At 45.8% G+C, this 20,917-nt stretch overlaps 1 protein-coding gene across 1 annotated transcript; it reads left to right on the forward strand.

Annotated features, from left to right (window-relative positions):
- Positions 1 to 168: 168 nt before the first annotated feature.
- On the forward strand, positions 169 to 14,256 carry Dctn5 (dynactin 5 (p25)). Its single transcript, XM_013011800.1, has 6 exons — positions 169 to 294; positions 2,452 to 2,520; positions 5,617 to 5,735; positions 7,394 to 7,505; positions 10,070 to 10,172; positions 13,353 to 14,256. Exons 1-6 carry the CDS (start codon positions 247 to 249, stop codon positions 13,448 to 13,450), a joined length of 549 nt encoding a protein of 182 aa, XP_012867254.1. The 5' UTR covers positions 169 to 246; the 3' UTR covers positions 13,451 to 14,256.
- Positions 14,257 to 20,917: the final 6,661 nt, after the last annotated feature.

Here is a 20,917-nt window from a genome sequence, read left to right on the forward strand (position 1 = left end):
CCTCGCAGCGCACAACAAGCCGGCCCACGCCGGCCCAGCGCGCCAAAAAGCCCTCAGCCAATCAAAGCCTCCGCTGGGTCTGCGTAGGCACAGCCGGGGGATCGCCGAGTACCGGCGCAGGGCCGTATAGAGGAAAGCCGAGCGATCGATGGGAGCGGAAGTGAAGGAACAGCCGGAAGTAGCCGGAATCTCAGCGACCCTGGTGTTGACAGCATCCCCCGGTGCTGAGAGGCTGGGGCAGCGGCCATGGAGCTGAGTGAGCAGCTCTACAACAAGTCAGAATACATCGAGACGGTACCGGAGAGCCCTGCCCTGCCCTGGCGGAGTCTGCGGCCTTTCGAGGCCTGGCGGGAACCCCATCCTGTCCCCTCCCCACCCTTCCCGGGGTCCCCCCCACGCGTGGTCCGGGTAGCCTAGAGCCCCGTGGGGCGTCCGAGGTGGTTGTTTAGTCGCTGGCGGATGAGGTCTGGCTTTTTGTGTAGGTTCCGGATGTTTGTGCTGGAATGAAATGCTGTCCCGGGAACTGGACCATATAGTATCCACTAGTGATGATAACTTCAGGCCCTTTTAAAACTAGCTTTTAAACGTTTTGTGCTCATTTAGCATATATGTGTGCATATATATATGTGTGATACGTTGTTACTATAATATATAAACACGTAATATGTAAACAATATCTAAAACATTACATATTTATATGTAACATGTGTAATGTTCCTTGTGTATACATGTATTTATACTATAATTGTACATAAGCTACTACATATATAGTATATGTAGCTAAATGAAATTGTCTACTTATATATATGTAATTATGAGTATATGTATATGTTATGTATTTACTATATAGCATATATATTCATAGTTGTACATGATGTAATTATATATATCATATATGTAGTGGTATGTCTACTGCATGCAGTATTTATATACATATCTACAGATATGCTATGTACATACTATATAGCATACATATTCATAGTTATACATGTTCTATATAATTATGCATATTACACATGTAGTAGTATATATACATGTACATACTATATATAATATTATAGCCCACATAATATGTGTGTAAAATTCTGCAAATAGCAGGTGCCAATAGCTCATGTCTGTAAGCTACTCAGGAAGCTGAGATCTGAGGATTGCGGTTTGAAGCCAGCCCAGGCAGGAAAGCACATGAGATTCTTATCTCCAATTAATTACCAAAAAGTGGCAATGTGGCTCAGGTGGCACAGCACCAGCCTTGAGTGAAAAAGCTAAGGGAGGGCACCCTGGTCCTTAGTTCAAGCTCCAGGACTGGCACATATACACACACAAAATCAGGAAGCAGAGTAAGTGTACATTTGAGGTTATTTTTTTCTGTTGTAATCTCACAACACATAATATTAAAGTTGTTACCCTCATTCTAGGGATGTAAAACAGGATGGAACCAGGATATGCCACTAAGCTATAGGCCTGCCACATACAAATTCGGGATCCCATTCCCTGAATTTTTGTTTCATTCTATTGTTCTGTTGTTTTTGTTTGCTAGTATCAAATTTTGAATTCAAGGCCTCACCTAGTGCTTGCTGTGATGTTCTATCACTGGAGCCATGTCTGCAAAGCCCTGCTTTTTTTGCAGATTGTTTTGGAGATAGAATGTAGTAGTGAACTTTTTTGCCTAGCCTGTCATAGAACTAAGATTGTCCACATCTCAGTCTTCTGAGTTACTAAGGTTACAGGCTTCACTCACTTGCACCAGCCTGTTGCTAATTTTTTTTTTTTTTTTGCCAGTCCTGGGGCCTGAATTCAGGACCTGGGTACTGTCCCTGAGCTTCTTTTGCTCAAGGCTAGCACTCTACCACTTGAGCGACACACAGTACCGCTTCTGGCTTTTTCTGTTTATGTGGTGTAATGAGGAATCAAACCCAGGGCTTCATGCATGCTAGGCAAGCACTCTAGCACTAAGTCACATTCCCAGCCCTGATCTTTGATTTCCTAATCCATCCTTGCTTTTTTGAGATCCTGGATTCATTCCAATTTACTCTGCATGTGTGCTTCTGTGTGCACTGTGTATGCATGCATGTTAAGGAAGCACTCTACCACTGAATAATGTGTATGTTGGTACTGAGGCTTAAACTCAGGGCCTCTTATTGCTTGGCTTTTTTCTCAAGGCTGTCCCTCTACCAGCTGAGCTACGTGTCCACTACCATTATTTTTGTTACTTAATTAGAGATGCTTCTCACAGAGTTTTGTTTTTGTTTTTTGGCCAGGAATTGCTTTGAATTGTGATCTCCAGACCTCAGCTTCCTAAGTAGCTAGGATTTATAGGTGTGAGTTACCAAGACCCAGCGTTATTCCATTTTAGACTATATTCCATGTCGAATTATTTCCTTTCCAGTATGAGCTTACTTGGTGGAAAACTATAGCCCACTTTGCTCACCCCAGTTTTCTGTTTCCTTTCAGGCCTCTGGAAATAAAGTGAGTCGCCAGTCAGTGTTGTGTGGAAGCCAGAATATTGTTCTTAATGGCAAGGTAAGGGACAAAGCCAGCTTCAGGACTCAAAGCTCTGCTTGCTTTTCACCAATTATCACATTCAGTGGATAGACAAAATGTCATCCTGTCTCCTGTTTATTGTTGTGTATTTTCAATTCTCTTTTTTCCCTTTTCCAAATTTTTTAATATGTGTGGTTATGACATTTAGCTATGTGTATAGTACTTCTGTCATATTTATTTCCAATCACTTTTGGGCCTCTTTCCCCTCCTACTGTTGCAATATAAAGAGTCTCCACTAATTCCACTGTTCCAGGAGAATTTAGGAATTTTCTTTTTTCTTTCTTTTCTTTTTTTGGGGGGAGGGTAGAGGTGGTAGTTCTAGGGCTTGAACTCAGGGTCTGGGCACTGTTCCTGGGCTTCTGTGCTCAAGGCCTAGTGCTTTACCACTTTGAGCCATCAGCACCATTTCCAGCTTTTTGATAGTTAATTGGAAATATGAGTCGCACAGACTTTCCTACCTGGGCTGGCTTTGACTGTAATCCTCAGATCTCAGCCTCCTAAGTAGCTAGGACTATAGGCGTGAGCCACCAATGCCAGGCTCTACTAGAATTTAACAGGAAAGAAATAGTGTTTGTGGTAGTAGAGTACCAGCCTAGTATGCTTGAGGCCCTGAGGTTGAGTCCTAGTTCCACTGAAAAGAAGAAGAAATGTTCAGTAGTTGCTCAGACCCACCATTTCTGTATGTATTTATTTATTTATTTTTATTTTGTCGGTTGTTGGGCCTGAACTCTTGGCCTGGGCGCTGTCCCTCAGCTCTTTAGCTCAAGGCTAGAGCTCTACCATTTGAGTCACAGCACCACTTCCAGCTTTTTCTGCTTACGTGGTGCTGAAGAATGGAACCCAAGCCTCATGCATACAAGGCAAGCGCTCTACCACTGAGCCACTTTTCTACCCCCCACCCCGCCATTTCTGTATTTAATTATAAAATTCAATTATTTCTATCTTTCTCATAAGTAAGAGAAGGTTTTTGAAAATCTCTTAGCTAATTCTTAGGCACTTTCCATGACTGTAAGGAAGACTTTTTCTGGTGATGAAATATGTGTAAATGTAGTTGCTTTGGCAAAAGTGACTATTTTAACTATTTCAGAGTATACAATTAAATGTCATTATTAATGGTCTCACATTGGGCACTGGTAGCTCATGCGTGTAATCCAAGCTACTCAGGAGGCTGAGATCTGAGAATCATAGTTCAAAGCCAGCCTGGAGAGGAAAGCTGGAGAGACTCTTTATCTCCAATTAACCACAAGAAAACTGAAAGTGGAGTTGTGACTCAAAGTTGTAGAGTGCTAGACTTGAGCAAAAAAGCTTAGGGACAGCACCCAGGCCCTAAGTTCAAGCCCCACAACTGACAAAAAGATAAATAGTAGTAGTATTCATCACAACTTCTTTCCAAAATTTATTACCCTACATAGAAACTCAGCACCCATTAAGGAATAACTCTCAGTTTTGCTCTCTTCTTCTTAGCCCTTGGTAGCCTCAATCTATTCCATCTCTTCCTTCCCGTGTGTGTGTGTGTGTGTGTGTGTGTGTGTGTGTGTGTGTGTGTGTGTACGTGTACACGCATGTGCACGTGCCAGCCGTAAGCTTGAACTCAGGGCCTGGGTGCTATCTCTGAGCTTTTGTACTCAAATCTAGATCTACTATTTGAGTCACAGCTCCATTTTCAGCTTTTTGGTGCTTAATTGGAGATAAAGAGTCTCATGGACTTTCCTGCCCTGGCTGGCTTGGAACTTCAATCCTCAGATCTCAGCTTCCTGAGTAGCTGGGATTACAATCATGAGCAACTTCTGGCTTTTTGTTGTCTAATTGACAATAAAAGTCTCATAGACTTTGCTTCCTGGGCTGGCTTTGAACTGAGATTCTTCCATCTCAACCTCCTAAGTAGCTAGAATTACAAGCATAAACCACTGGAACTCAGTTTTTGTTTTTGTTTTTTAATGTTGGTCCTGAGGGATAAACTAGGGTCCAGGCACATTCTCTGAGCTTTTGTTCTCACTGCTAACACTTGAGCCACAACTCCATTTCCAGCTTTTTTTGGTGATTAACTGGATAAGAGTCTCATGGACTTTCCTATTCAGGCTGGCTTTGAACGATGATCTTCAGATTACAGGCATGAGCCATCAGTGCTAGGCTCAGAATTTTTTTTAACCTCATTTCCTTATTTAGTAGACATTTTGTGAATGCCAAGTGCAGGACACTAACCTCCCTAAATTTCAAGATGGGTTACTGAAGCGGGGCACTGGTGGTTCACATCTGTAATCCTAGCTACTCAGAAGGCTGAGATCTGAGGATCAGGTTCAAAGCCAGCCTGGGCAGCAAAGTCCATGAGACTCTTATCTCCAGTGATCCACCAGGAAACTGGAAATGGCGCTGTGGCTCAAGTGGTAAAGTGGTAGCCTTGAGCTGAAGAGCTCAGGGACAGCGCCCAGGTCTGGAGTTCAAGCCCCACGAACGACCAAAAAAAAAGAAAGTTACTGAGCCCCTTCAGGCAGTCTCTGGAGAAAGCTTCAGTAGAGTAGGTGATCTCTGTCCCAAAGCTAGGGGATGAAGCACAACTTTAATGGGTCCATTGGTGGGAACATACAGATTGAGAGAATCAGGAATTTGGGGAGAAATGGAAAAGTAGGAGCTGCTGGGATAGTCACTGGGAGAGTACTCCAGGCCTGGGGGTGAAGGTGGACCTGAATGAATCAGCAAAGACATATAAACTAAGTCTGCTGTAGGAATTCTCAATAAACAATTGCTTATTCAAATTCAGTGAGTCCTATTCATGAGCGGAAAGGGCAGAGGGCATGGTTCAAGTGGTAGAGCTCTTGACTGGCATGCCCTAGGCCCTGGCTTCAGTCCCCACTACTAAATATACCAATACACACACATACACACACAGTATGTGGGACCATCTCCAGTGGCAGTCTGCAGGCAATGTGGAGGGCAGTGCTCCCTCCTCACAAGTTAGCCCTTTTGACAGAACATTTGGTACAGTGGATCCTAACATAACTGTCATCAGTGTCCTGTGGTATATCACTTTGTCATGCTTTCAGCATGGTGACTTTGAATATCTGCTTTGTTTTGTAGACCATCATCATGAATGACTGTATTATCCGAGGAGATCTGGCAAATGTAAGAGTTGGACGCCACTGCGTGGTGAAAAGTCGTAGTGTCATAAGACCTCCATTCAAGAAGTTCAGCAAAGGGTATGTAATTCAATAGCCTTCCTGTCCTGGGACAGATGTTGCTACCCACAACTTTGTAGAAAGGTTAAATTGTGTTCTGAGTAGGTCCATCCTGTTATCTGAGGGTTGAGTAAGAGTTCACCATAATGAACGCAGCTCTGATGGTGGTTATCTTAATCTGGCTGATGCTTGGTAGACTGAGTCTGCCCAAGCTGGCAAGAGCAATGAGGTTTGATTTACCACATGTAGTCATATTTGTATTGAGTAAAGAGCCAGGCACCAGTGACTCACCCCTATAATCCTAGCTCTTCAGTGGGTTGAGATCTAAGGATCTTGGTTTGAAGTCAGCCAAGGCAGTAAGGTCTGTGAAACTTTTATCTCCAATTAACTGCCAAATAACTGGAAGTGGAACTGTGGCTCAAGTGGTAGAGCTCTAGCTTGGAGCATAAAAGCTCAGGAACAGTGCCCTGGCCTTGAGTTCTAGCCCCAAGACCAGCATTAAAAAAAAAAAAAAGGATAATTTTTCATTTAAAATTACAATACTAGGGTTGGGAATGTGACTTAGTGGTAGAGTGTTTGTCTAGCATGCATGAAGCCCTGGGTTCGATTCCTCAGTACCACATAAACAGAAAAAGCCAGAAGTGAGCACTGTGGCTCAAGTGGTAGAGTGCTTGCATTGAGCTGAAGAGCTCAGGGACAGCACCCAGGCCCAGAGTTCAGGCCCCACGACCAACCAAAAAAAAAAAAGTATAATACTATCTCCAGGTATGGTGGCACATGCCTGGAATCCTAGCATTCAGGAGGACAAGGTAGCAGGATCACAAGTTCCAGGTGAGTGTGGGCTACATAGCAAGGCCCTGATTCAAAATGATTAAACACAAGAATATCAGTATTACTATTGAGTATGATTCCATCAAAGAATCCATTGTTGCACAAGGAGGAGAGACTAAAAATAGGACTAGATTAATAACAAAGATGTAAATAAATCTTGAGTCATGGAAGACAAATGTTTTGATGAAAACAAGAAAGTACAAGTGAGCAAATGCCTACTTTATGTGAGTTCTAGTCCAGATACCTAAAATGTGATGTAATAAGTATGGTCACTGGCATTGGAGGAGTGTGAGAGAATGTGGTCTCCCCCCTCCTCCCCTCCCCCTCCTCCTCCACCTCCTCTTCCTCTTGCTCTCCTTCTTTTCCTTTTCCCTCCCTCCCTCCCTTTCTCCCTCTCTTTTCCCAGGGTTTGAACTAAGGACCTAGATGCTGTCCCTGAACTTTTCTGCTCAAGGCTAATGCTCTACAACTTGAGCTATACCTCCACTTCTCAGCATTTTTGGTAGTTAATTGGAGAGTCTCACAGAGTTTCCTGTCCAGGCTGGCTTTGAACCACAGTCTTTGGATCTCAGCCTCCTGAGTAGCTAGATTGACAGGTGTGAACCATAGGCATCCAGCATGGTTTTTCTCTTGATTGTACTTCTCTGGGACAGTGTATCCCTTACATGGACTGTGGCACTTAGTAGGTACACTGTAAATATAGTGAATGAATAAAGTTGAAGGATAGTGGGTACTGGAAATTGTAGCCCATGAGCTTTTTGTTGAGATTATAATCTGTGGCTTTAGAATCCTTGACCTAAAGCTCATCACCTTGATCTTTCATTGTTCATCTTCTTTTCCTTCTCTAGTGTTGCATTCTTTCCTTTACATATCGGGGACCATGTCTTTATTGAGGAAGACTGTGTGGTCAACGCCGCTCAGATTGGTTCTTATGTTCACGTGGGCAAGAACTGTGTGATTGTGAGTATGGTGACTTGGCTATCTAAGCAGCCTCATTCCCCTCCCCTCCAGGCCTTGGGAGGACAGGGCAGGAGTAATGCCTTCCGAGGATGTGTCTTCTTACTAGATATGCAGTGTTTTCTTGGTGTTAATTATTATGCCTTCCAGGTGCTCGTGGCTTATGTCTGTAATCCTAACTACTTAGGAGGCTGAGATCTGAGGGTCACAGTTAGAAACCAGCTTGGGGAGGAAACTCTGAGATTTTTTTTTACTTATTTTATTGGTCTTGGGGTTTGAACTCGAGGCCTGGGCACTGTCCCTGAGCTGTTTTGCTCAAGACTAGCACTCTACCACTTGGAGACACTTCCGGTTTTCTGGTGGTTCATTAGCGATAAGAGTCTCACAGATTTTCCTGCACAGGTTGGCTTTGAACCATGATCCTGAGATCTCAGCCTCCTGGATAGCTAGGATTGAAGGAGTGAGCCACCAGTGCCCACCTGTGAGATTCTTATCTCAAGTTAACCACCAAAAAGCTGGAAGTGGAGCTATGGCTCAAGTGGTAGAGTGCTAACCTTGAATAAAAAAAAAAAAAGTTGAGACAGGTCCAGGCCCTGAGTTCAAGTCCTAGGACTGGCTCAAAAGAAAATTTTTTTAATGCATAAAATTGCTGGTTAAGCTTTTTCCTTTAATGACTTGATTTAATCCTTACAACCATGCCAGGCATTAGGTTCTCTCACATTGTCCCTGTTTGCAGATGAGAAGACTGAAACCATATATGTAGAAGGACTTGAAAAAAAAAAAAAAAACTAGTGAGGAGCCAGGTGCTAGTGGCTCACACCTGTGATCCTAACTACTCAGGAGGCTGAGATCTGAGGATCAGGGCTCAAAGCCAGCCTGGGCAAGAAAGTCCATGAGATTCTTATCTCCAATAAACTATTCAGAAAATGCTAGAAATGGTGCTGTGGCTCAAGTGGTAGAGTGCTAACCTTGAGCAAAAAGAGACTCAGGGACAGTGCTGAGGCCCTGAGTTCAAGACCCAGGACCAACAAAAAAAAAAAAAAAGAAAAGAAAGCTAGTAAGGAGTAGAGCCAGGATTTAACCTACACACTTTTGAGTAGCTCCATGGGCCACTTGTTGTTTTCTTTCAGAGAGTGTGGGTCTGGGGGCAAGTCAACGTTGGCACATTAAATGAGAGGAGCTTGAGCATTCTGGGGAAGGGATTGGCAGGTGAATGTCAGAGACACCAGTGGCCATCCTGTCAGGATAGTAGAGGGCCCGGATACACCCATAGCAACACCCGTAGGGCCTGGTGCATAAGCATGTAGGCCTCCATTCTTTCTTGGATTTCTTGCTGGTCCTAGGCAAAGAGCTTTATTTCTACTGGGGTTTCTCAGAACCCTAGGAGAGCTGATCTGTAGTGTTTAGGGAAAATGCTTCCTACATTTCAGCTCTATGAAGCCAAAATCAAGCTCATGTTTCTTCAATGGTCACCCCATGAATGCAGATCCAGCTCTCTTGCTGCATATAAGACTCACACTCTAAAGTATCAAAATCCTGCAGAAGCCATGCAGTGGATGTAGAGCCAGCAGGGCGCAGCAAAGGTGGACAGCACTGGCGAATCCCAGCTCAGAGAAAACCGTTCCATTGCCACTATAATGGCTAGGTTTCCTTTCCTGTGTTAAGCTTTTTCCTTCAGTCACTTGCTTCTCAGTATGGTCATTGTGCAGACATCTCAGAGGAACCCCTTAGTATGTGTGCAGACAGAATGTTTAGGAGAAGATGAAAAGTTGATCCCAGAGCAGAAGGGAGAAGAATAGAGATGATGACAGGAAGGGAAAGAGGAAGGGGCTAGCCAGAAGAGGGTGTTGACAGAGTAGATAATGCACAGCACGATGGAATGTAGAGCCAGGAGTAGAACCTGATTTCATGCTCATCAGGCTCCAGGGGTCATAAGAACAAATCTTCATCCCTGTTCTTTCCACTTGGGTTTGACGGTCATGGGAGGAAGGAAGATGGCTGCTTCAGACACTTTCTGTCCTCTGGAAGCCCCAGGGGAGATGCTGCTTTTCCCAGCAGTCCCTGTGGGACCTATGGCTGCGGTTCACTAGACTTAGTTGATTCAGACACCAGTTTCTAAAGCAGTCATCATGATCAGGCTCAGCTTTTGGGGGGCGGAGGGGAAGGACCGTGGAGCGCAAATGGGCTGGAGATTAGACTGAGGTAGCTCCCAAGGAAAGTGAAGGTTCTGTGGTGAGAAGGAAGAGGAGCAAAACAGATGATTAAACTGAGTACTTGCAAGACCAAAGCTTACATCATCTCCAGTGCCTAAGATAACCTGTAGTGTCCCTAGCATACAAACCTTCCCCCCAAAATGCACTGGTGTGCATGGGGGTACACACACCCCCACACTCCTCTCTCAGCCTCATCAGGTTCCACCCAAAGCAAGTAATTGAGACCAAGCCTCTTGTCACTGTCCCTGGCTATGATATAATATCCAAAATGGAGAAAACAGAGAATAGCTTGCACAGGAGAAAACCTTTACTCTCAATCCTGATGTGTTTCCTTTAACAATACTTGGATTTCAGGGACGCCGGTGTGTGTTGAAAGATTGCTGCAAAATTCTCGACAACACAGTATTGCCTCCAGAAACCGTGGTCCCACCCTTCACCGTCTTCTCAGGATGCCCAGGTAACCTTGGCTTGGTTGCTTTTATTTCAGCCTCCTTAAAACTCAATATTATTTTCTATCACAAAAGTAATGCATGCTGGCTAGGAATGTGGCTTAGTGGTAGAGTGCTTGCCTAGCATAAATGAAGCCCTGGGTTCAATTCCTCCATACCACATACCCAGAAAAAGCTGGAAGCGACACTGTGGCTAAAGTGGTAGAGCTCTAGCCTAGAGCTCAGGGACAGAGCCCAGACCCTGAGTTCAGGCCCCAGGCCAGGCCAAAAAAAAAATAATAATAATGCATGCAACTCCCATCTCTGATCATGAACTTAAGAGTTAGTGAACTTAAGAGCTCACCAGTTACAAAGTGCTTTGGAATGCTATTTGAACTAGGACAAGTTTCTTTTTTAAATGTATAACTGGCTTCTCAAGAAAATAAAGAACTTATTAAGAGGAAAGTAAAACCAAGTGCAGAGCTGACATAGCTAGAGATGAAGCCTTGCTAGCTGCCCACGGCAGAGACCCTCAAAACACCCCAAAAGGGCTTTCCCTCAAGAAAAGTTTGATGCAGAACCTATATGCCAGCAAGCAAGAAGAAGCATCTCTCACTGGCCTGGCCTCTGGTCGAAAAAAGACAAGTTGTCTTTAGAGAATTCATGCTGTGCTTTTGTATCTTGGTTGCACATTTGAATCTATATCTCCAGGACAGCCAGGAATCCCCAAACTGAAATATCAGAATAACACATGGTCTAACGCTAAGATGCCCTGAGCACTAGGAGGATTGATCAAGTACATGACCTCATCCTGTGCTGACAGGGGGTTCCCCCTAGTGGAACCCCTTGTGAACTGAATTCCAAATTACAAAGTCATGGGTGCTCCTCCCAGAAGACATAGAAAACATGGGAAAGCATTACGGAGGACACTCCCGTTGCCCAGCCCCACCCAGGCTGGTCTTTTTCCTCCTGGTTATTTTACACAGTTGACATATTGTGACACATTGTGAATTCCCAGATGGAACATGATAGGAAGAGGGACTATGTGGCACCTACCACAGGGAGCATTGTTTGTCTTTCTTTTTTGTTTTTGTGCAGATGCTGAGGTTTGGTCTCAAGATCTGCGTACTCTCCCTGACCCTCTTTACCGCAAGGCTTTAGTACTGCTCTATCACTTGAGCCACGGCTGCACTTTGGCCTTTTGGTGGTTCATTGGAGATAAGAGTCTCATGACCTTTTCTGACCAGGCTGGCTTCAAACCTCAGATCTCAGCCTCTTCTGAGTAGCTAGAATTGCAGGCATAAGCCTGTAATGAGGCTGGCTCATTGTTTGTTCATCTGTTTGTTTTTTAACTTAAATGTTTCAGCACTCAGCTCATTAAATAGCAATTTCCAAGATGTACAGATTCTTTGGGGAGCCAGTTGGCCATTCTGCTGTCTCTTGCATATGCTTTTGCAGAGGAGGAAGAAATGCTTTTGTTTTTCTATTCTCTCCATATTGAGATTTCACTGTGAAAAACTTTAGTGGCTCTTAGCAAGTAATGGACCAGAACAGCCCCAGCAGTTGTTTTAAGGAATTGCCAGACATGGATCCAGTCAGAAGTGAAAAAAATGTGGCCAGAGAAATGTCTTTTTTTTTTTTGGTCCTGAACTCTGGGTCTGGGCGCTATCCCTTAGCTCTTCAGCTCAAAGCTAGCGCTCTACCACTTGAGCCACAGCGCCATTTCCGGCTTTTTTCTTTTTGCTTATGTGGTGCTGAGGAACCAAACCCAGGGCCTCATGCATGCAAGGCAAGCACTCTACCACTGAGCCACCTTCCCAGCCCGAGAAATGGAGAGAGAGAGAGAGGGAGGGAGGGAGGGAGGGAGGGAGGGAGGGAGTTGGCATTAGGGCTTGAACTCAGGATCTGGATGCTGTCCCTTAGCTTTTTCACTCAAAGCTGGAACTCTACTACTCGAGCCACGCCTCCACTTCTGTCTTTTCTTGTTGTTGTTGTTAATTGGAGATGAGAGTCTCACAGATTTTTCTTCCCCATGCTGGCTTCAAACTGTGATCCTCAGACTCTTCCTCCTGAGTTGCTAGGATAACAGGCGTGAGCCAGTGGCTCCTGGCTTAGTCTTTCTTAGCCATTTCAAGTTCCTTATTATCCACTTCTTCTGGTCACTGATGGCAGAAGACAGGGCAGCACTGCTGGGTATGTCGAATCCAAATAATGAACACTGGTGGAATGAAGCTCTGGTGGAGCTGTGTGCAGACATAGAGCTTTCTGTGCAGATAAGGAAATGGATTTTGAGGTCCATGGTGTCCAAGCCCCTTAGTGACCCGTAAGGTTTCTTCTGTGCCATTTCACAGATAGTGCCAGCTACCTGGATGCACTTTGACAGTCTCTGTCTTCTGGTACAGAGACATAGGGTACGGTATACTGTGCACAGTTCAGATCTCCACAGGATGCTACTGAGTTGAGGAACAAAGGAGAGGGAACCCAAGAGAAAGGATGGGGGTCAGGAGCCAGGCAGAAAATGCTGTGACAAATCATAGCTTGTCATTATGGATGATGTAGACCCATGTCATGTCTGCTACATAGAAATCTTGACACTTCAGACTCCCTGCTTTATTCTTCCCTGATGGAACTGCTTTTTAAAAGTTTATTCATCTTTGGGTGAGTCAATTCGGAGCAGCATCTCTTCCATCTATACATCCACACTCAGTTCAATCTCAGTTTAAACTCTGGATCACCACATATTCCCCCACCCCTCTTCCTCCACCATACATCCTTAAGCCAGATCCTTAAAGAAAGAACCTTCTGCTGGGCACCGGTGGCTCATACCTGTAATCCTAGCTACCCAGGAGGCTGAGATCTGAGGATCATGGTTCAAGCCCCACGACCATCAAAGAGTGAGCCTTCTTATATGATCCTGCCTCCTGTGCAGCTGCGATTCTAGGCATGTGTCACTATGACTAGCTAATTTGTTGAGAGAGCATCTCACTTCTTGTTCAGGCTGACCTGGAACTTGATCTCTGCTTCCTAAGTATCTTGAGATTAAGGCAGTGGCCACTGTTCTTAGCCCAGTACACTATTCTGTCAGTCTTAGTCTGGCAGTTAGATGTTATAGGAAAAGAAAAGAACTCAGAGTGTAGACAGACTCCAGGTTAGAGCTGCAGCCCTCCTTGCCTGCTCTCTTGGCTGATCCAGGCCTCTTTCTCTTTCAGGACTCTTCTCAGGGGAACTCCCAGAATGCACTCAGGAGCTGATGATTGATGTCACCAAGAGCTACTACCAGAAGTTTTTGCCACTGACGCAAGTCTAGTGTCTGCCTCTTGTGTTGAATTTGCGTGAGCACTAAGATAAACTTGGGGAACAAAGTGACCAGTCAGTGTCTGTAGGAGCAATTATGTCCTTGCCATCTTCCACCTACCTTTTTTTTTTTAAGTTAGATTTTTCCAATCGTACAAGGGCTCTAAGTGCTGAAGAATTTACTGAGAGCATCTGGAGGCGCCGTTGTCACGTGATATACATACCTGACCTATCAGTGGCCACTGTGTACCACTATCTGGAACTCGGAATCAGCTGTTCCCAGCCCCACAGCCTGCACATGCAGGATGCTGAGGCTGGCTGAGAGGGGCCTCCAGAGCTGCATGTCCTCCCCTCCATGCCCTAAACCCTAAACCCATCACATCCCACGGGGAACAGCGTCCCTGCTGCTCCCATTTGGCAGTGGCCGTAATTGTTCTTAATCCTGAGGAAAAGTGTTTGTAGTTTCAAGGTCCACACTGCTATTACAAGTCAAAAGTGCAGGATGGTTGGTGCTGCTCTTCTTTCCCAAGGGACTTCAGCTGGCGATGTGGTTAATAAAAAATGTTTGCTGTAGCATCCTGCTCTAAGGCCTTTGGCTTTCACTAGAATAGGGGAACCTCTGTCCCCCTCCGTACCTCTGCCAAGTCCCAAGTTCTAGCCACCCATGTGAATTGAATCACACAGTCCCTCCCTCCCTCGCGGAATTTGTTTTACAAAATCAAAGACAAGGCCAGGTGCTTGTGGCTCCTGCCTGTAATCCTAGCTACTCGGAAGACTGAGATCTGAAAGACTCATCTCCAGTGAACAAGCAGAATTCAGAAGTGGAAGTGTGACTCAAGTGGTAGAGCCCTAACCCTGAGCGAAAAAGCCAAGGAGAGCAAGAAGCCCTGACACTAACCACATAAATAAATAAATAAGACAAAAGCCTTTGTGACCACATGTCATCTGTCCTAGCATTACTCCACCTGCCTACCCCATCTTTGCACCCAGCCCTTCGCAATTCAGAGAAGAATGTTTGTACTGGATCCCTGTTACATTTATGCACAAAGGGCCCTTAAAATTGTCTCCTGGAACATGGCTATTCATACCATCTCTGCCATGTGATGACACCAGGCCCTGAGTCTGCCCTGACTGCTGGGTTGAGCTGGGAGAGGCTGAAAAGTACGGCCAGCTCAGCGCTCTGTCTGCTGTAAACCAACAGGGCAGAGCCACCAGTCTTGAAGGTCAGAAATCCAGCAGCTGAGTGGTGCTATGGCTCAAGTGGTAGAGTGCCAGCCTTGAGCAAAAAGAAGCTGAGATACAGTGCCCAGGCCCTGAGTTCAAGCTCCAGGACTAGCAAAAACAAAAAATAAATCCAACAGCTGCCATTTCTCAGGCACTTCCCAGCCACCAAGTGCTGTGCTGCACCTTTCTTTTCTGCTTGGGGCTGGCTTCTTCCAGCAACTTAGAATGGCATTTTCCTCATTTGCCTCCCTACATGCTCCTTAGAGGGCAAAATGCACCTGCCCTGCAGTACTTCTGCTTGGGGTCCAGTCTGATAACCAGAAGTCTGAGATGGTTGCACATTTTTTTCTGGTCTCATCCTGGCATCTCCTACCAGTCCGTTGTCCCTTTATGCCACCTAAAAAAGGTATCTTGGCAGAATTAAGATAGACTGACTCTAGAAATCTTCGAGAATATATCTTAAGAGATTGCTCTCCAGTTTGTGATACAAAAATTAAGCTTGCCACATTTTGTACCTATCCATGTTGTTGGTAAACAACTGAAATTTAAAAGATAGCATATGGGCTGGGAATATGGCTTAGTGGCAGAGTGCTTACTTAGCATGCATGAAACATGAGTTAGATTCATCAGTACCGCATACACAGAAAAAGCCAGAAGTGGCGCTGTAGCCCAAGTGGTAGAGTACTTACCTTGAGCAAAAGAAGCTCAGGGACAGTGCTTAGGCCCTGAGTTCAAGCCACAGGACTGGCAAAAAGAAAGATAACATTTGTTTTTTAGGGTTTTTGTTTTGCTTTGTTTTGCCAGTCCTGGGCACTGTCCCTGAGCTTCTTTTGCTTAAGTCCAGCACTCTACCACTTGGGCTTTTCCTGTGTATGTGATACTGAGGAATTAAACCCAAGGATTCATGCATGCAAGGCAAGCACTGTACCACAAAGCTACACTCCCAACCCCTCTTAGGCTTTTAAAAGCAATAATGCTGCCTCACACCTGTAATCCTAGCTTCTCTGGAGGCTGAATCTGAGGATCGAGGTTTGAAGCCAACTCAGATTGAAAAGTCCCCCCAAGACTTATCTCTAATTAACCACCCAAAAACCAAGTGGCTCTGTGGCTCAAATGGTGTAGTGCTAACCTTGAGCACAAAGAGGCTCAGGGCCATCACCCAGGCCCTGAATTCAGGCCCCACAACTGGCAAAAAAAAAAATGCTAAAGAAACAAGGCCCAGTTCAAGACCCAGGACCAACATAAAATCCTCCTTTAAAGCTGGCACCAGTGACTCACACCTGTAATCCTGCGACTCAGGAGGTTGAGATCTGAGGGCCTGGACAGGAAAGTCCTTAAGACTCTTATCTCTAAACACCAAAAAGGCCAGAAGTGGAGCTGTGGCTCAAGTGATAGAGCATCAGCTTTGAGCCAAAGCAGGCCCTGAGATTCAGTTTTAGATGGTTATTATCCCCAAGGCATGAGAGCAGGTAAATTGTAAAATCTGTACAGCTGACGTGAGTGAATCTGGACATTCTGGCTCTAGAACCCATGCTGTTAACAGTCTTCTAGAATCTTCCAGGTTATAATACCTGTCATTGCCCCAAATTGCCAATCTGACCAGCCCTGACTGCAGAGGAAGCTGAAGAAGTGAGTGTTTGCTTTGTCAGGCATTCAAGGGAAAGGGCTGAGAGCAGATATTGGGTGAACCGTCCAACAATGTCTGCTCTAGGTAGGAATGCCAGTGTCCTCTCTGAGACGTGTTCTTGTAGTGTGCCCTGTTGTCCTGTGGCTGCAGTTGTGGTCTGAGAAGGGAGACTGTACTGTGTGCAGGTGCTTTCTGCTGATACTGCATGATGTCTTAAGTTTTGTGTAGAAAACTGTGTAGGCTAGACGAAAATTCAGTGAGAATGGTTTGTGGCAAGTGATAGAAATCCACCTGAATGAATGTAAGCCAAAAAAAAAACAAAGTGTGAACCTGTAATCTTAGCTTTTAAAGAGGCAACGGTAGAGGATCAGAAGTCCAAGGACCACCTGGCCAAGACCACATCTCAAAAAGATATAGTCACTAATGGGCTAGAGGCATTTCACCTGTCTAGCAAACACAAGTCTCTGAACTGAAATCAAAGCATTAATACACACACACACACGCACACACACACACACACACACGAGTCACAGCTGGCTCATGCATATAATTCTAGCTATCTAGGAAGCAGAGATCTGGAGGATCATGGTTTGAAGCCAGCCAGGACAGAAAAATACCCATGAGACTCCTTTGCCAATTAATGGACAAAATACTAAGCTGGAGCCATGGCTCAAGTGGTCATAGTGCTTGCTGAGCAAGTAAGCCAAACAAATACAAAAATTCCTAAGTTTAAGTCCTGATCAAACAAAATAAATAACAACCTAACAAGACTATTAAGGACAGTTTTTGATGCTTAGAAACCACTCTGTAATAAGTGTGTGTATGTGGGGGGGGTAGTACTGGGGCTTGAATTTAGGGCCTGGACACTGCCTTGATGTCTTTATCACTTGAGCCACAGTTCTTTTTTTTTTTTTTTTGTCCACCATGGGGCTTGAACTCTGGGCCTGGGCGCTGTCCCTTCAGCTCAAGGCTGGCATTCTACCACCTGAGCCACAGCACCACTTCCAACTTTTTCTGTGTATGGGGTGCTGAGGAATCGAACCCAAGGCTTCATGCATGCTAAGCAAGCACTCTACCACTAAGCCACATTCCCAGCCCGAGCCACAGTTCTACTTCGAACTTTTTGCTAGTCATTGGTGATGAGTCTCCTGCTGCTTAGGATTCTTGCTGCTTGTGTCTTGCTGCTCAGGCTAGCTTTGAACCAAGATCCTCGGATCTGAGCCTCCTATAAAGCCAGGATTACGGGTTTGAGCTGCTTGCACTTGGCTTTGTTATAACTTGTTATTGCAAGAAACTGAACCCTACCAGGGCTGCTTTGTATTTTTACTTTTTCTTCACTATACATTAGTCAAGGACAGATTTGGGCTACTATCACAGAGCTCCCCCAAATCTAGGCGCTCAGCAAGACAGAAATTCACATCTCTCTCGCCTAGCTGTGCAGACAGGCAGGTGGGTCAGGAAACTGCCAGGGGTCCCTTCCTAGTGTCCTCACATGAACATAATTAGCTATGAGAATGGCTCTAAATTACTCTGGTTGGGATGCTGGACTCTGAGGAGGGATGGTCTGTTCATAGAAAGGACAGGGGGTATTGAAGGCCTTTTTTCCTTCCTCTCTGTACCTGGGGACATGGCTCCATGCTCATGTTTCACTCTTAAAGAAAGGTGTTTTTTTTCCCCACCTTCTTTTTTGTGTGCCTGTCCTGGGTTTTTAACTCAGGGCTTGGGTATTGTCCCTGAGTTGTTATTCTTCCTCTCTCTCTCTCTCTCTCTCTCTTTCCAGCTCTCCAGGCTAACACTCTACAATGTAAGCCGTAACTCTGCTAACTCTACAACGTAAGCCGTAACTCTGCTTCCAGTTTTTTGTTTATTTTTGCTAATCTTGGGGTTTGAACTCAGCGCCTGGTACTGTCCCTGATTGTTATTGTTGTTGTTGTTTTTTGTCGGTCGTGGGGCTTGAACACTGGGCCTGGGAGCTGTCCCTCAGCTCTTCAGCTCAAGGCTAGTGCTCTACTACTTGAGCCACAGCACCACGTCTGGTTTCCTGAGTGGTTTATTGGAGATAAGAGTCTCACAGACTTTCCTGCTCGGGCTGGCTTTGAACAGCGATCCTCAGATCTCAGCCTCCTGGGTAGCTAGGATAACAGTTGTAAGCCACTGGCACCCGGCTATCCCTGAGCTTCTTTTGCTCAAGGTTAGCACTCTATCACTTAAGCCACAGCTCCATTTCTGGCTTTTTCTGAGTAGTTTATTAGAAATAAGAGTCTCATGGACTTTACTGCCTGGGCTGTCTTTGAACTGCAGTCTTCAGAACTCAGCTTCCTAAGTAACTAGAATGACGAATGACAGACAAGAGCCACTAGTGCCCAGGTACACTTCCAGCTCTTTTTGGTGCTTAATTGGAGATAAAAGCCTCTTAGAGTTTCCTGCCTGCAATGGCTTTGAACTTCGTTACTTGTATCTCAGCCTCCTGCCTAGCAAGGATTACAGGTGTGAGCCACCTGTACAAATACAAGCATAAGCACCGTTTTTGTTTTGTTTTGTTTTTTGGTCAGTCCTGAGGCTTGAACTCAGGGCCTGGATGCTGTCCCTGAGCTCTTTTGCTCAAGGCTAGTCTTCTACCATTTTGAGCCACAGCTCCACTTCTGGCTTTCCGATGGTTCATTGGAGATAAGAGTCTCACATACTTTCCTGCCCAGGCTGGCTTTGAACCAGGATCCTCAGATAGCCAGGATATAGGCATGAGCCACTGATGCCTAGCTTTCCTTCTACTTTTAGTCTGACAAATCTTCAGTGATTTGTGGCATCCTTTTGATCAATCACTGTGGCCAATGGTGTTTGGTTCTGTGATGAACCCCATCGGGGTGGTGACCTTTCCTTCATCTATTGCCCCCTAAATGGTAGAGGGGAAAAATCAGAGTCCCTTATTGATTGGGACTAGGAAGACAAAACAGCCCAGCTATAGTTAGTTACATAGCCATACTGTTTGAAAGTGTGTTAGCTGTTGTGAATGTGTAACCCAGGCAAGGCCAGCTGGACTCCATCTCCATGGTGGCTGTCATCGCAGGGACACTTTGTCACCTAAAATTACTTTTATCTAAGTAATTGTAAACTCCCAGAAGAGAAGACGGGGTGGAAAGACCTTGAGGTTTTATACAGTAACTGAGGACCAAATGGGATGCATTGGGCCACAGAGTTTCAGGAGAAGGCATACATCTGAATTTTTTTTCATATATTTGAATTTTTAGACACACTCTTAAAAATGCTGTAAATGAATCCAAAATTTAAAAAAAAATGAGAGGTCAAATAAAACACTCTTCAAGGATAAATTTGGTCATGATCTGACTTGTCAAGAACTAGGCACTCTTTCAACCAATCACTGGTCCTATGACCCCCTCCCCCCCAAAAAAAAGTGTCTATCCAGGCCTCTGTGGTTCACACCTGTAATCCTAGCTACTCAAGAGGCTGAGATGTGAGGATCATAGTTTGAAGCCAACCTGGATAGCAAAACCCATGAGACTCATCTCCAATTAATCACCAAAAAGCCAGAAGTGGCAATGTGGTTCAAGTGGTAGAGTGTCAGTCTTGAGAGAGGGAGGCGTGGGGGGCGGGATTAAGAGACAGCCCCCAGGCCCTGAGTTCAAGACCCAGCACTGCTCAAATAAAACCCTGAGTATCTCTCAGTTTAAGCCCAAGGAGAACAAGCCAAGCAACAACTTTCTTGCTTCGTGTGTGTTTATGTGTGTTGTGCTTCTCAGACTCCACTAAGTGCAGGAATCACAGGAAAGCCTAATGTTTACAGGCAGATTGTAACCGGCAGGTCCCAGCGGAGCCTCAGTCCTTGGCTTTTCTAACAAGTTCCTAGGTGATGGTGCCGTTGTGTTGCAATCCTGGGGCACTCTGGAGCAACCATTATTTTTGAAGGAGCGGGCTGGGAGAACTGGCCATGTAGCTGTATGTGGTTGATGCTTTTGCTTAGATTTGGGTTTATTTAGGTTGGCAGAGAGCGGAGGATGGGGGGGGGGCTCCCCATGCTACCTTACTGGGCTGTCAGGTGTCAATGCCTAGGGTTCCTACTCCAAAAGGAATAAAAGTTTCTGGCACAGGTGGAGACCTAAACCCAGAACCCCTGGGGGAGGGGCAGGGCCAGTAGCGATGGGGCTGGGGAGGGGAGGGTTAGGGGCGGGCTCAAGAGGAGGGGGAGAGTTGGGGGGAGGGAAGGAACAAGGGACTGGGGACGGAGGCTGGGGCCTGGCGAGGGTTAGGGATCGGGGCTGGGGGTGGGGATAACGGACAGGGGACAGGGGGCCGGGGTCGGGGCAGGACCCGGGGCTCTGCTTCCCCACGCCGGGTCTGGTTTCCCGGGACGTCTCACGTGCGTGCGATGCGCAGGGCGCTGTCAATCAAGCCTGGGGTCCAGCTGCCCGGGGTTTAAAGGCGGCTAGGGCGGCTGCGCAGAGCGCTCCCATGGTGCCGCGCGGCGGGCGGGTTTGGATTTTAAATCCCCGCGGCCAATCAGGGGCGCGCAGCTTCTAGTAACGTTCCCGGCGCGGCGTTTGAATTCGGGGCGGAGCGGAGCCGGCGGAGCCTCGGCCGCGATCTCGCCCGGTGCGCCCAGCAAGCTCGGGGACC

This window comes from Dipodomys ordii, unplaced genomic scaffold (genome assembly GCF_000151885.1).
Source record: "Dipodomys ordii isolate 6190 unplaced genomic scaffold, Dord_2.0 Scaffold14, whole genome shotgun sequence".
Taxonomy (NCBI): domain Eukaryota; kingdom Metazoa; phylum Chordata; class Mammalia; order Rodentia; family Heteromyidae; genus Dipodomys; species Dipodomys ordii.

Bases quoted from the DNA above. Each gene is read 5' to 3' on its own strand.
- Dctn5 (XM_013011800.1), top strand. From the start codon at position 247: ATGGAGCTGAGTGAGCAGCTCTACAACAAGTCAGAATACATCGAGACG. The intron at 7,506-10,069 runs GTGAGTATGGTG...CTTGGATTTCAG, and splicing joins TGGGCAAGAACTGTGTGATT to GGACGCCGGTGTGTGTTGAA. The intron at 10,173-13,352 runs GTAACCTTGGCT...TTTCTCTTTCAG, and splicing joins CGTCTTCTCAGGATGCCCAG to GACTCTTCTCAGGGGAACTC.